The sequence below is a fragment of the Pan paniscus genome, chromosome 20 (genome assembly GCF_029289425.2).
Source record: "Pan paniscus chromosome 20, NHGRI_mPanPan1-v2.0_pri, whole genome shotgun sequence".
In the NCBI taxonomy this organism is placed as follows: domain Eukaryota; kingdom Metazoa; phylum Chordata; class Mammalia; order Primates; family Hominidae; genus Pan; species Pan paniscus.
Genome location: NC_073269.2, coordinates 8,184,138 through 8,197,415, shown reverse-complemented (window position 1 = coordinate 8,197,415; position 13,278 = coordinate 8,184,138). Strand labels below are relative to the sequence as shown.

The 13,278-nt window shown below is 50.3% G+C and overlaps 1 protein-coding gene across 2 annotated transcripts in view; it reads left to right on the top strand.

Annotated features, from left to right (window-relative positions):
* The window catches only part of MATK (megakaryocyte-associated tyrosine kinase), a 23,966-nt gene continuing 10,688 nt past the window's right edge, over positions 1–13,278 (top strand). The window contains exons 1-2 of one of the 2 annotated variants that reach the window (XM_034944883.4): positions 1–269; positions 12,383–12,514. In XM_034944883.4, coding sequence (XP_034800774.1) covers positions 12,440–12,514 — 75 coding nt within the window. In that variant the 5' untranslated portion in view covers positions 1–269; positions 12,383–12,439. The remainder of the gene's footprint in view (positions 270–12,382; positions 12,515–13,278) is intronic. The other variant, XM_063599777.1, reaches the window with a different exon arrangement.

Below are 13,278 nucleotides of genomic sequence, written 5' to 3'. Positions count from 1 at the left end.
CAGTTGGTTAGCGAAGGGATTCGGTGCAGATGGATGGACCGTCTGGGCTACGGAGTCCACGGGCCTGAAACGCAGTCGCTCCTGACCCGTCCTCCGCAACCCTCGTCCCACCAGGCCGCGGTTCCCGGAGCAGGCCGGCGGGTGGCAGGAAGACACCAGGCTGCAGGGGGCTGGAGAAGCAACACCCCTCTCCCTCCCCGCCAGAGAACTGGAGCGCGGGGACCTCGGTTGCGGATGCTGGCGGCGAGCCGGGTTGCTAGGCGACATCGGTGAGTGTAGGCGGGATGTACCGGGCGTGTGGGCAGGGCTGGAACCCAATCCGGCAGGCGGGACTGGAAAGACAAAAACGGAAGGGCAGGCTGTCACCTGCATCTGCAAGGTCACGGACAGGAGCGAGAGGCGGCCGCTAAGATGCCCTGAGTCCCCCGGCCCAGTCACAGTCAGCCTTGCAGGCAGCATCTCCCTGGCCAGGCTCGGGGGTCGTTTGGGAAAAGATTGTTGCCTGTCTTGTCCCGGGATGCCTCCCTAGTTTAGCTTCTGGGACTGAGAAGGTGTCTCAGGTGATCGGATTAAGACCCGCTTTCCTGGTTAAGGTGGAGAAGCCACCTCTGGGTAGAAAACGGTCACTCCCAAATTTTGCAAACGAAATGCACTGGGAAGCATCGGCCGGGCGCGGTGGCTCACGCCTGTCATCCCAACACTTTGAGAGGCCGAGGCGGGCGGATTACTTGAGGTCAGGAGTTCGAAACCCCGTCTGTACTAAAAATACAAAAATCAGCCGGGCGTGGTGGTGGGCACCTATAATCCCAGCTACTCAGGAGGCTGAGGCAGGAGAATCGCTTGAACCTGGAGACCAAGGTTGTAGTGAGCCGAGATTGCGCCACTGCACTCCAGCGTGGATGACAGAGCGACACTCTGTCTCAAAAATAAATAAATAAAAATAAAAAATGATTAAGATGGCAAATTTTGTTACATGTGTTTTTCCACATAAATGTTTTTACTCATGAATTGGGTTTTTCCCATTATGAAAAACTTGGACAATCCAGAAAAATGGAAGAAGGAAAACAAAACAATCACAAAACAACCACAAAATTATCAGCTACTGTGAACACTCCATTTCCCTTCTGCTTTCTTTTCCTTTTTTTTTTCAGAAGACGGAGTTTTGCTCCTGTTGCCCAGGCTGGAGTGCAGTGGCGCAATCTCAGCTCACCACAACCTCCACCTCCCGGGTTCAGGCGATTCTCCTGCCTCAGCCTCCTGAGTAGCTGGGATTACAGGCACCTGCCACCACGCCCGGCTAATTTTTGCATTTTTAGTAGAGATGGGGTTTCACCACGTTGGTCAGGCTGGTCTCAAACTCCTGACCTCAGATGATTCGCCCGCCTCGGCCTCCCAAAGTGCTGGGACTACAGGGCTGAGCCACCACGCCCAGCCATCCCGCTCTCTATTCTTTAATGCCCTGTTGTTTATGGGTGGGTCATTTTTACCATCTTGCTTCCTGCTTTTCTTCACTTGGTATTATAACGACATTGATTCATCACCTATTTACTGTGTGCTTATTATCTAATTTAATTCTTCTCATGACCCTACAAGACACATTTTATTTTTCTTTTTTCCTTTTTTTCTTTTTTTTTTTTTTTTTGAGACGGAGTCTCGCTCTGTCGCCCAGGCTGGAGTGCAGTGGCACAATCTCGGCTCACTGCAGGCTCTGCCTCCCGGGTTCACACCATTCTCCTGCCTCAGCCTCCCGAGTAGCTGGGACTACAGGCGCCTGCAACCACATCCAGCTAATTTTTTGTATTTTTAGTAGAGACGGGGTTTCACCATGTTAGCCAGGATGGTCTCGATCTCTTGACCTCGTGATCCTCCCGCCTCAGCCTCCCAAAGTGCTGGGATTACAGGCATGAGCCACCGCGCCCGGCTGACACATGTTATATTTCTTTGAGACAAGGTCTCGCTCTGTCACCCAGGCTCAAGTGCAATGGTGTGATCTCAGCTCACTGCAACCTCTGCCTCCTGGGTTCAAGTGATTCTCCTGCCTCAGCCTCCCAAGTAGCTGGGACCACAGGCGCCCGCCACCACACCCAGCTAATTTTTTTGTATTTTAGCAGAGATGGGGTTTTACTGGGTTGCCCAGACTGGTCTCGAACTCCTGACCCCAGGTGATCCGCCTGCCTCAGCCTCCCAAAGTGCTGGGATTACAGGCATGAGTCACCATGCCCGGCCTCAACTCCTGTTCTTTCAGCTGCTCATTAATTCCGTCTGTGTGTTGAACACCTGTGATGTGTGCTGGGCCTTCATTCATGTGGTTTCCCTATTCCTCCTATTGAGGATGTTGACATTTATTCCATAGACAATCAGCAAACACTCACCACCTTCCTTGGGACACCCAAGGATGAGCCAGAAGCCGCCACTTCACGCAGTGAGGGTGACTCTGGGCTCTAGTCACAGCGTGGCCCTTTAACTTATCAGCTATGGAGGGTGGGGCAGCTCATGTTACCGCCTTAAGCTTCCATAAAATTGGGGTCAAACTGGTACTCCCCAACTGTGCAGAGAGCTGTGAGGAGAATTCAGTAAGAAAATGCATTTTTAAATGCTTGCTGCACAGAAAGGTTCAGGCACAGGGACCCAGGCGCCGTGAAGGGCAGGGATGAGGGGCTGTGCAAATGGGCTATTAAGGCCAAGTGCAGTGGCTCATGCCTGTAATCCCAGCACTTTGGGAGACTGAGGCGGGAGGATCACTTGAGCCCAGGAGTTTGAGACCAGCCTGGGCAACATAGCAAGACCCCATCTCTAAAAAAAAAAAAAAAAAATTAGCCAGGTGTGATGATGCATGCCTATAGTCCCAGCTACTTGAGAGGCTGAGGCAGGAGGATCACTTGAGCCCTGGAGGTCGAGGCTGCAGTGAGCTATGATAACACCACTGCACTCCATCCTGCACGACAGAGTGAGACCCTGCCTTAAAAAAAAACAGGCCGGGCACGGTGGCTCACGCCTGTAATCCCAGCACTTTGGGAGGCTGAGGCAGGTGCATCACCTGAGGTCAGGAGTTCAGGACCAGCCTGACCAACATGGTGAAATCCCGTCTCTACCAAAAAAAAAAAATTAGCCAGGCTTGGTGGCACATGCCTGTAATCCCAGCCTTGGGAGGCTGAGGCAGGAGAATCACTTGAACCTCGGAAGCAGAGATTGCAGTGAACTGACACTGTGCCATTGCACTCCAGCCTGGGCAATAAGAGCAAAACTCTGTCTCAAAAAAATAAAAAAAATAAAAAATCCAGGCCATTAAAGTCACACCCCAGATGTCTAACCTCTTGTGGCTTCTAGAACGCTGGATGCCAGGCTATGAGAAAAGCCTTCCAGATGCTGCCAATGTTTCGGGATTCCTGCCCAGTGACCCCCACCCCCACCCGCCAACCACCCCACAGTGAGGCCGCCCCGTGATGAGGAGGCTTCCGTCAGCTCTGTAGCACTCCATCATAATTGTTAGTCAACAGAGAGACCAAAACCCACAAAGAGAAAAGAAAAGTAACCTGAAGGAGAGACAAAGAGGGCAGAAGAAAACAGTTCTAGAAAAATCCTTATGTTCCTGATTCAAACACAGAACAGAAAAAAACAAAACCTGTATGCATCTTATCCTCGGAGAGATCATAGAGGATATAACAGCCAGGAAACAAGTATAAGTTTGCCTTTATTTATTTACTTATTTATTTATTATTTATTTTTATTTTTTATTTTTTGAGATGGAGTCTCCCTCTGTCACCCAGGCTGGAGTACAGTGATGTGTTCTTGGCTCACTGCAAACTTCACCTCCCAGGTTCAAGCGATTCTCCTGCTTTAGCCTCCCAAGTGGCTGGGATTATAGGTGTGCGCCACCACGCCCGGCTAATTTTTGTATATTTAGTAGAGATGGGGTTTCACCATGTTGGCCAGCCTGGTCTCGAACTCCTGACCTCTGGTGACCCATCAGCCTCGGACTCCTAAAGTGCTGGGATTACAGGTGTGAGCCACTGCACTGGGCCAAGAAATTCTTTTATTTATTTACATATTATTTGGAGATTGGGGTCTCACTATGTTGCCCAGGCTGGTCTCAAACTCCTGAGCTCCGTGAGCCACCACACACAGCCAAGTTTGTCCTTTAAAGAGGAACGGTAAAAGAACCAGAAAGAGCTCTTGGAAATTAAAACTCTGACAGTCACTGGGTGTGGTGGTGCATGCCTGTAATCCCAACACTCCAGGAGGCTGAGGCAGGCAGATCGCTTGAGCTCAGGAGTTTGAAACCAGCCTGGGAAACATAGTGAGACTAAAAATCAAAAAATTAGCCAGCATGGTGGCAGGCACCTGTAGTCCCAGCTACTTGGGAGGCTGAGGCAGGAGGATCACTTGAGCCCAGGAGGTCGAGGCTACAGTGGGCTGTGATTGCACCACTGCACTCCAGCCTGAGCAACAGAGTGAGACCCTGTCTCAAAAAAAAAAATTAATAGTCAAAATTAAAATGTCAATAGAAGGGTTGGAAGAAAAAGTAGAAAGTGGGGGGATGGGGAGGGAAGGTAGGCAAGAAAATGAAAACATCAATCCAAGAAGTCCACCCTATGACAATAACGTGTTCCACAAACACACCAGAGAAACCAAAGTGGAAGAAATCACCAATGATATCATTCAAGAAAGTTTGCCAGGAAGAGAACACAGGAAAGAGCCCACCAAGTACTCAGCACAATGGTTGAAAATAGACCCACATCAAACCCACCACTGTGAAAGTGCAGGATGTAGGGAACAAGAAGATTCTACAAGCTTCCAGAGAGAGAGAGAGAGAGAGAGAGAGAGACAGAAATTAACCATGGGACAGGCAAAGTATGAGGAAACAGGACAACTTCTGATCATTCAGCTGCCCAAGACTAGAAGCTGGAAAACACTGGGCAAAAGAAAAGTATCCACCCACAATACTGTCAGCCAAACCTCTAATTACCCAGGAGAGTAGGAGGAAAACACTTTCTCTGGAAACCCTAGGGGGTGCACATTCCTAAAACAAGGGACCAAACCAAGAAACAGGGAGACCCACACCCAAGAAACAGGAGCTATATCCAAGAATCCCCTTGTGCCGAAGAAGAGAGGGGCCAGGATCACAGCTGGGCAGTAGGAGAAAGTCCTGAGTGGAGATGTCAGTTCTGGTGGAGAGGCTGGGGGAAAGAGTCACAGACACATAAAACCAAGGCGATGACTAACTCCAGGGAAATAAAAAAGCAGGTCCCAGAAAATAATGTTCTTAGTATACATTGCTCCACTGTCAATAATATTTATATTAATATATATACTATAAGCACTGAATTTTCATTTAAGCAAAAATTGTGATTTAACTGTTGGGGGAGCAGAATGCCTAAGAGAGCTAAATCTTGACCTTCGGGAATAGGAAGTCAATGGACAACATCCAACTGATAAATCAAGGGATGTGTAAAGCACATTACTTGGAACTATGGAGGTAAATACCTGAAAACAGCAACAGCAACCCCTGAGGAGTGGGACGTTATATTGCTTTGTCTTCAGCACACAGTAAAACACCCTATAAATATCAGCTGCTATTCATACCAACAAGAATATACTTACCCTTGAGGGGCTCATTGCTGAGTTGAGGAGCTTTATTTATATATTTTGGGTTTTATTTTTTTAAACACTTCTTGAGAGCTTATTACATGCCATGAGTATCAGCACATTTAATTTAACAGATTGAAAAATACAGCTGGTGGCTCACACGTGTAATCCCAGCACTTTGGGAAGCCGAGGCAAGCAGATCACTTGAGGTCAGGAGTTCGAGACCAGCCTGGCCAACATGGTGAAACCTCATCTCTACTAAAAATACAAAAATTAGCCAGGCGTGATGGTGCGTGCCTGTAATCCTAGCTATTCAAGAGGCTGAGGCAGGAGAATAGCTTGAACCCGGGAGGCGGAGGATGCAGTGAGCCAAGATCACGCCTCTGCACTCCAGCCTGGGCGAAACAGCGAGATTCCATCTCAAAAAAAAAAAAAAAAAAAAAGCACCTACTTATAAGAAAATAAAGACTGTGAGAAGGCAGCGGAGAGCAAACTACAGTCTGAGGGCCAAGTCCAACCTGCCATCTGTATCCGCACAACTCCTCCAGCTAAAATCGTTTTTTTACATTTGTAAATAGTTGGAGGAAAATGGAATCAATATTATATGACATATGAAAAGTCATATGAGGCCGGGCATGGTGGCTCATATCTGTAATCCCAGCACTTTGGGAGGCCAAAGTGGGCAGATCATCTAAGGTCAGGAGTTCAAGACCAGCCTGGCCAACATGAAATCCATCTCTACTAAAATACAAAAATTAGCCGGGTGTGGTGGCACATGCCTGTAATCCCAGCTACTTGGGAGGTTGAGACATGAGAATTGCTTGAACCCAGGAGGCAGAAGTTACAGTGAGCTGAGATCACGTTAATGCATTCCAGCCTGGGTAACAGAGTGAGACTCTGTCTCAAAAAAAAAAAAAAAAAAAAAGGCCAGGCTTGGTGGCTCACACCCATAATCCTAGCACTTTGGGAGGCCGAGGTGGGCGGATCACGAGGTCAGGAGATCGAGACCATCCTGGCTAACACGATGAAATCCCTTCTCTACTAAAAATGCAAAAAATTAGGCGGGTGTGGTGGCAGGCACCTGTAGTCCCAGCTACACGGGAGACTGAGGCAGGACAATGGTGTGAACCTGGGAGGTGGAGCGTGCAGTGAGCCAAGATCACGCCACTGCACTCCAGCCTGGGCAACAGAGCGAGACTCCAGCTCAAAAAAAAAAAAAAAAAAAAAAAAAAAGCAAAAGAAAAGAAAAGTAATATAAAAGTCAAATGTCCATGTCCATAAATAAAGTTTTATTGGAATGCAGCCACGGTCTTTGGCTTCTGTGTTATCTATGGTGTCCCTGAAATGGCAGAGCTGAGTAGTTGGGACAGAGACCAGCATGCCCTTTAGAGAGACAGTTTGCTGGGCCCTGAGTTAGAGCATGAGGTCATGAGAGGATGAAGAGGGATCCTGGAGGAGAGAGTTAGGGGCTGCTCTTGAGTAGACATGACTGGTTTATTCCGGAATAATGTGTATCTCCTGTTCTCCTTACTTGATCTTTTCTTTTCTTTTTTTGAGACAGGGTCTTGCTCTGTTGCCCAGGCTGGAGTGCAGTAGCATAATCATAGCTGACTGCAGCCTCAACCTCCCGGGCTCAAGTGATCCTCCTGCCTCAGCTTCCTGAGTGGCTGGGACTACAGGCATACACCACCACACCCAGCTAGTTTATTTTATTTTTTGTAGAAACAGGGTCTCACTATGTTGGTCAGACTGGTCTCCAATGCCAGGGCTCAAGCAATTCTCCCACCTCAGCCTCCCAAAGTGCTGGGATTGCAAGCGTGAGCCTTCATGCCTGGCCTCCTTCCTCAGACTTTACCCTCTCATCTGCTTCTGTAAGGGCCTTTTATGTGCCAGGCTCCAGACCTAAATGGTTGCCGGGCACAGGGCTTGTCATTACCCTCATTAGGAAGATATATTCTGTCGTGGGAAGCAAGGATGGAGGGAGATTGACAATGACGAGTGAGACAGGATAACAGGTGGGGATTCTGGCTTTGACAATAGAGAGTAACTAAGGGTGACCACTGTGGGGTGGCCAGGGAGGGTCTCTTGGAGAAGCTGAAAGTGCAGAGAAGTAGTTGGCCTTGAGAAGAGCTGGGGGAAGGATGTAGTACTAGGAGATAGGAAGAGCATGTGCAAAGGTCCTGTGGCTGCCCCATGCCTGAGCTTTTGGGAGACAAGGGAGAAGCTGGGAGCAGAGAGGTGACAGCCACTGGACCGCAGAGGTGACAAAGCACCGGGAGGCACACTGAGCTTAGTGGGAACCATGAGAAGCTTTTATTTATTTATTTATTTATTTTGAGAGTCTCACTCTATCACCCAGGCTGGAATGCAGTGGCCTGATCTCAGCTCATTGCAACCTCCACCTCCCAGGTTCAAGTGATTCTCCTGCCTCAGCTTCCCGAGTAGCTGGGATTATAGGCACATGCCACCACGCCCAGCTAATTTTTTTTTTTTCTTGAGATGGAGTCTCCACTCTGTCGCCCAGGCTGGAGTGCAGTGGTGTGATCTCCGCTCAGTGCAAGCTCTGCCTCCTGGGTGCATGCCATTCTCCTGCCTCAGCCTCCCGAGTAGCTGGGACTACAGGCACCCGCCACCACACCTGGCTAATTTTTATATTTTTAGTAGAGACGGGGTTTCACCATGTTAGCCAGAATGATCTCGATCTCCTGACCTCGTGATCCACCCTCCTCAGCCTCCCAAAGTGCTGGGATTATAGGCATGAGCCACCGCACCCGGCCTAATTTTTGTATTTTTTTAGTAGAGACGGGATTTCACCATGTTGGTCAGACTGGTCTCGAACTCCTGACCTCAGATGATCCACCAGCCTCGGCCTCCCAAAGTGCTGGGATTACAGGCGTGAGCCACCACGCCCAGCCGGGAAGCTTTTAAGGCCGGATGTGACACAGACCCAGTTTCCACGGATGAAACCTGCAAGTGTGGCTGGAAAACAACCTGTCCGGCTGCGTCTTAAGGACGAGGAAGACGGGGCAAGGGTTTTTCAGCAAAGACGCCCAAAGCAGCTCGCCCCAAGAGGCCCTTCGCTCAAGGAATCGAGAATGGCCGGGCAGACAGCGACTGGTCGCAGAATGAGTGATGCAGTGTTTTTCCTCGAAAGAGCCAGCGTTCCTCCGCTCAATCCCGGAGTCCCCTGGCTGGGGGGAGGAAGCTAAATTTAAAGGCTTGCTAACTGGGGCAGTGTGATCTAACTGCAGATTCCAGCCAAGGACGGCTAGGCAGGGGACGGCTTCCATGGAGGCCACGGCGGCTCAGGTGTCCCCATGTCTGGCTGCAGTGGCCTCCCCACCCCGGCCTGTCCTCCAGGTTCAGAAAGTTCAATTGTGAGGCTGGACACGGTGGCTCACGCCTGTAATCCCAGCACTTTGGGAGGCCGAGGTGGGTGGATCACCTGAGGTCAGGAGTTAAAGACCAGCCTGGCCAACATGGTGAAACCCCATCTCTACTAAAAATACAAAAATTAGCCGGGCATGGTGGCTGGCAGGTACCTGTAATACCACCTACTCGGGAGGCTGAGGCAGGAGAATTGCTTGAACCCAGGAGGCGGAGGTTGCAGTGAGCCGAGATCGCACCACTGCATTCCAGCCTAGGTGACAGAGCGAGACTCCATCTCAAAAAAAGAAAAAAAAAAAAGAGTTGGAAATTCATGTGCTGAAAAAGGCTGAACAAGAGGCAGGAGCCCAGTCCCTAACACTGCCCAGCATTGCCTGCCTCAGTCACCATGCCTTTCTATCAATTTCAAGCCTCTAGCGTTTGAAGTTCTCCATCCCAGCCAGCCAATCCCAACCCTGACTGATAAATTTTGTAAAGTATCTGTCATATGACTCATCACCTACTATGTTTATTGCCTACTATGATTTCCAACAGTATTTTTAGAGAAGAATAAGAATCGTGCCATGCCTTAGAGAAGTTTGCAATCCAATCAGGGGAGTCTACGGGCCTGAGGTTTAGCCCCCAGCCAGCTGTGTGATCAAGGACGAGTAGTCTTGCCTCTCTGGGTCTCAGCTGTTCCACTTTACACTTTTTTTTTTTTTTTTTTAAGATGGAGTCTCACTCTGTTGCCAGACTGGTGTATAGTGGTGCGATCTTGGCTCACTGCAACCTCAGCCTCCTGGATTCAAGCGATTCTCCTACCTCAGCCTCCTGAGTACTTGGGATTATAGGCACCCGCCGCCACGCCCAGCTAATTTTTGTATTTTTAGTAGAGACGGGGTTTTGCCATGTTGGCCAGGCTGGTCTTGAACTCCTGACCTCAGGTGAACCACCCACCTCGGCCTCCCAAAGTGCTGGGATTACAGGTGTGAGCCACCGTGCCCGGCCTCAGCTGTTCTACTTCTCAAATGAGAAGACTGGTCTCAGTGATCTCTAGGAATTTGGAGAGTAGTGGGTTAGGCAGATTATGACAACCAGAGGGGGGTCTATGGGAGGAGAGTGATATGTGAAGAACTGTGAGATTTGGATAGGAAAGAAATAGAAAAGCACTCAAGAAGGGGAGGAGGTGGAGGCTGGGTGCGGTGGCTCTCGCCTATAATCCCAATACTTTGGGAGGCCGAGGCGGGCAGATCGCCTGAGGTCAGGAGTTCGAGACCAGCCTGGCCAACATGGTGAAACCCCGTCTCTACTAAAAATACAAAAATTAGCCAGGCATGGTGGTGGGCACCTGTAATCCCAGCTACTTGGGAGGCTGAGGCAGGAGAATCACTTAAACCCGGGAGGCAGAGTTTGCAGTGAGCCGAAATTGTGCCACTGGACTCCAGTCTTGGAACAGAACAATACTCTGTTTCAAACAAAAAAAAGGGGAGGGGGTGGAGAGATGACTGTGTCCACTGGGCTGCTGCATTGCGAAGGACAGAAGCCTGGTGCCGCCTGACTCAGGGAATGGAAGGCAGGTTTATGGACTCTCGGAAAGAGAAGCTCAAGGCATCCCTCTTCCCAGCTGGGATCAGGGAATCTCATTTGACTCAGCAATTCCACATTAGTCTGTTAATTTTAACTCCCCACTTCTGGTACTATTTTGAGTATTAAGAATCCCTTTGATTGTAAGCAGCAGAACCCCCTCGGGAAGAAATCAAAAAAGAAAGACTGGCTGCTAAAACTAGGTGTCACGTGAATTCCAGGCTTCGCTGGTTCTAAGGATACGGAACCAGTCCTTCCCTTGGGATTCAGTGTCTCTCCCTGTTTCTTGGCTCTGTTTCCTCCAGGCTGGCCTCCTTCTCAGGCAGGCTAATGGGCTCTGTCACCAAGACCAAGGAGAGACGCCCAGGCTCACACCCATCACACAGTGAGACAAGAGAGCTAGTGCCTCTAGCAAGGGGCCCTTTCAGGGAGACCTTGCTCTAGGAAGTATGGGGATGTCCTTGAGGAAGGCTTTCCCCAAATGGTGCCACGTGAGTTGTGTGTGGGAGAGTGAGCTTGGAGAGGCCAGCTGGACACGGCGGGGAAGGGCATTCCAGGGGAGAGGGAACAGCCAGTGCAAAGGCGTGGAAACTTCTGCAGTTCGGACTCACTAGAATATTAGGTTCTTGGAGGGAGGAGAAGAAAATGGGACCTGGGAGATCAGCTGGAGGCCAAACATGAAGAGCCCTGGATGCCAGGCTGAGCATTTTAGGCTCTCTCCTGCAGGCAGTGGGGAGCTATGGAAGGATTTAGAGTGAGGGAGGACACAGTCACGTTTCTTTCCCTTGGCTTTGCAGTGAAAGGTGAAAACCTGGAGGCAGCCAGGACGCCAGAAAGGGGACTGCTCTGTCACCAGCCTGCACCAGGAGGGTGACCTGCAGATCAGGGAACTTCTGAAATCAAGTTGACAGGGGGTCACCAAGGATGAGAGGTGGAGGGTGGGGAGTTCAGGACTGGGGGAATCTGGGTGTCCAGTCTACCCACTCAGGCTGGTATAAGGAAGGGGTGAGTCCCCCAGCTCCTTGGCAGGAGGCATTAGAAACTGGTGCGGCCACCTCTGGGGCCTGAAAGAGCCCTAGAGTCTTTGTGATTCAAAGTGGCCAATTCTTGGTCAGGAGGTCAGGAGTTCCAGGCCAGCCTGGCCAACATGGCAAAACCCTGTCTCTACTAAAAATACAAAAATTAGCTGGGCATGGTGGCGGGCACCTGTAATCCCAGCTACTCAGGAGGCTGAGGAAGGCGAATCACTTGAACCCGGGAGATGGAGGTTGCAGTGAGCTGAGATCGCGCCACTGCACTCCAGCCTGCATGACAGGAGTGAGACCCTATCTCAAAAAAATAAAAATACAAATACAAAAGTTAGCAGGGGTGGTGGCACGCACCTGTAATCCCAGCTACTCAGGAGGCTGAGGAAGGAGAATCGCTTGAACCCGGGAGATGGAGGTTGCAGTGAGCCACGATAGCACCGCTGCACTCTAGCCCGGGTAACAGAGCAAGACTCCATCTCAAAAAAAAAAAAAAAAAAAAAAGCAAAGTTGCCAATTCTTGGATGCCTCACCCCCTCCTGAGGCTACCCCTCCTGTGGCTCGGATTCAAATAAACCGCAGGCTCAAATCTATCCCCCTAGAGTCAGGCACAGCTCAGTGTCTATGTCTCCACCCAGTCAGGGGAGCTCCCTGCCCCAGCCAGCCCTCGACAATTTGCGAACCCAACACCAGCTCCTTAAGTCCACCCTTCTCTGGGCTCAAGACCTTGGTTCCTCTTATTATTTCTTCTGGGGTGAGGCCTCCTGCCCGGAGCCCTGGGGCTCCTCGGGAGGACTGACACTAATATCATTGATTTGCAGAGAGAGGAAGAGGAGAAGGTCTTCATGGGGTGCTAGAGCACCTTAAATGTCCCTCTCATGCAGGGACATTTCCCTGCTGAACGAAGAGAAGGCAGACCTCGGCGAGGGACCTGTGGTCGGCAGCAGCTTCTGGTGAGAATCAAATTAGGCGGCTGGGTTTTCCGCTGCAGATATTTTGACTTAACACTTCTAGTTCAGGCAAGTGATGGTGGTTTGCCATATATGGTGGGCCCGCAGTGACCGTGACAGAAGGACAGCTGCAGCGTCCCCAGCCCTTTCTGGGGAGCCACACCCCAGACTATCCCACAGCCAGATCCACGAAGCTGTGGGTGCTAAAATTGTAGACACGGGCATCCTCCCAGAAGATCTTCTAATAGTAAATTACAACCCCATGAAAGAAAGTTGAGGCCGGTAAACCATGCGCCATGGCTCACGCCTATAATCCCAGCACTTTGGGAGGCCGACGTTGGTAGATCACCTGAGGTCAGGAGTTAGAAACCAGCCTGACCAATATGGTGAAACCCTGTTTCTACTAAAAGTACAAAAATTAGCTGGGTGTGGTGGCATGTGCCTGTAATCCCAGCTACTCAGGAGGCTGAAACAGGAGAATTGCTTGAATCCAGGAGGCAGAGGTTGCAGTGAGCTGAGATAGTGCAGTGGCTCATACCTGGAATCCCAGCACTTTGGGAGGCCAAGGTTGGAGGATCGTTTGAGTGCAGGAGTTTGAGACCAGCCTGGGCAACATAGCCAGATCCCATCTCTATTTTTTTTTTTTTTTTGGAGACAGAGTCTCACTCTGTTGCCCAGGCTGGGGTGCAGTGGCGCGATCTTGGCTCTCTGCAACCTCCACCTCCCAGGTTCAAGCAATTCTCTGCCTCGGCCTCCCGAGTAGCTGG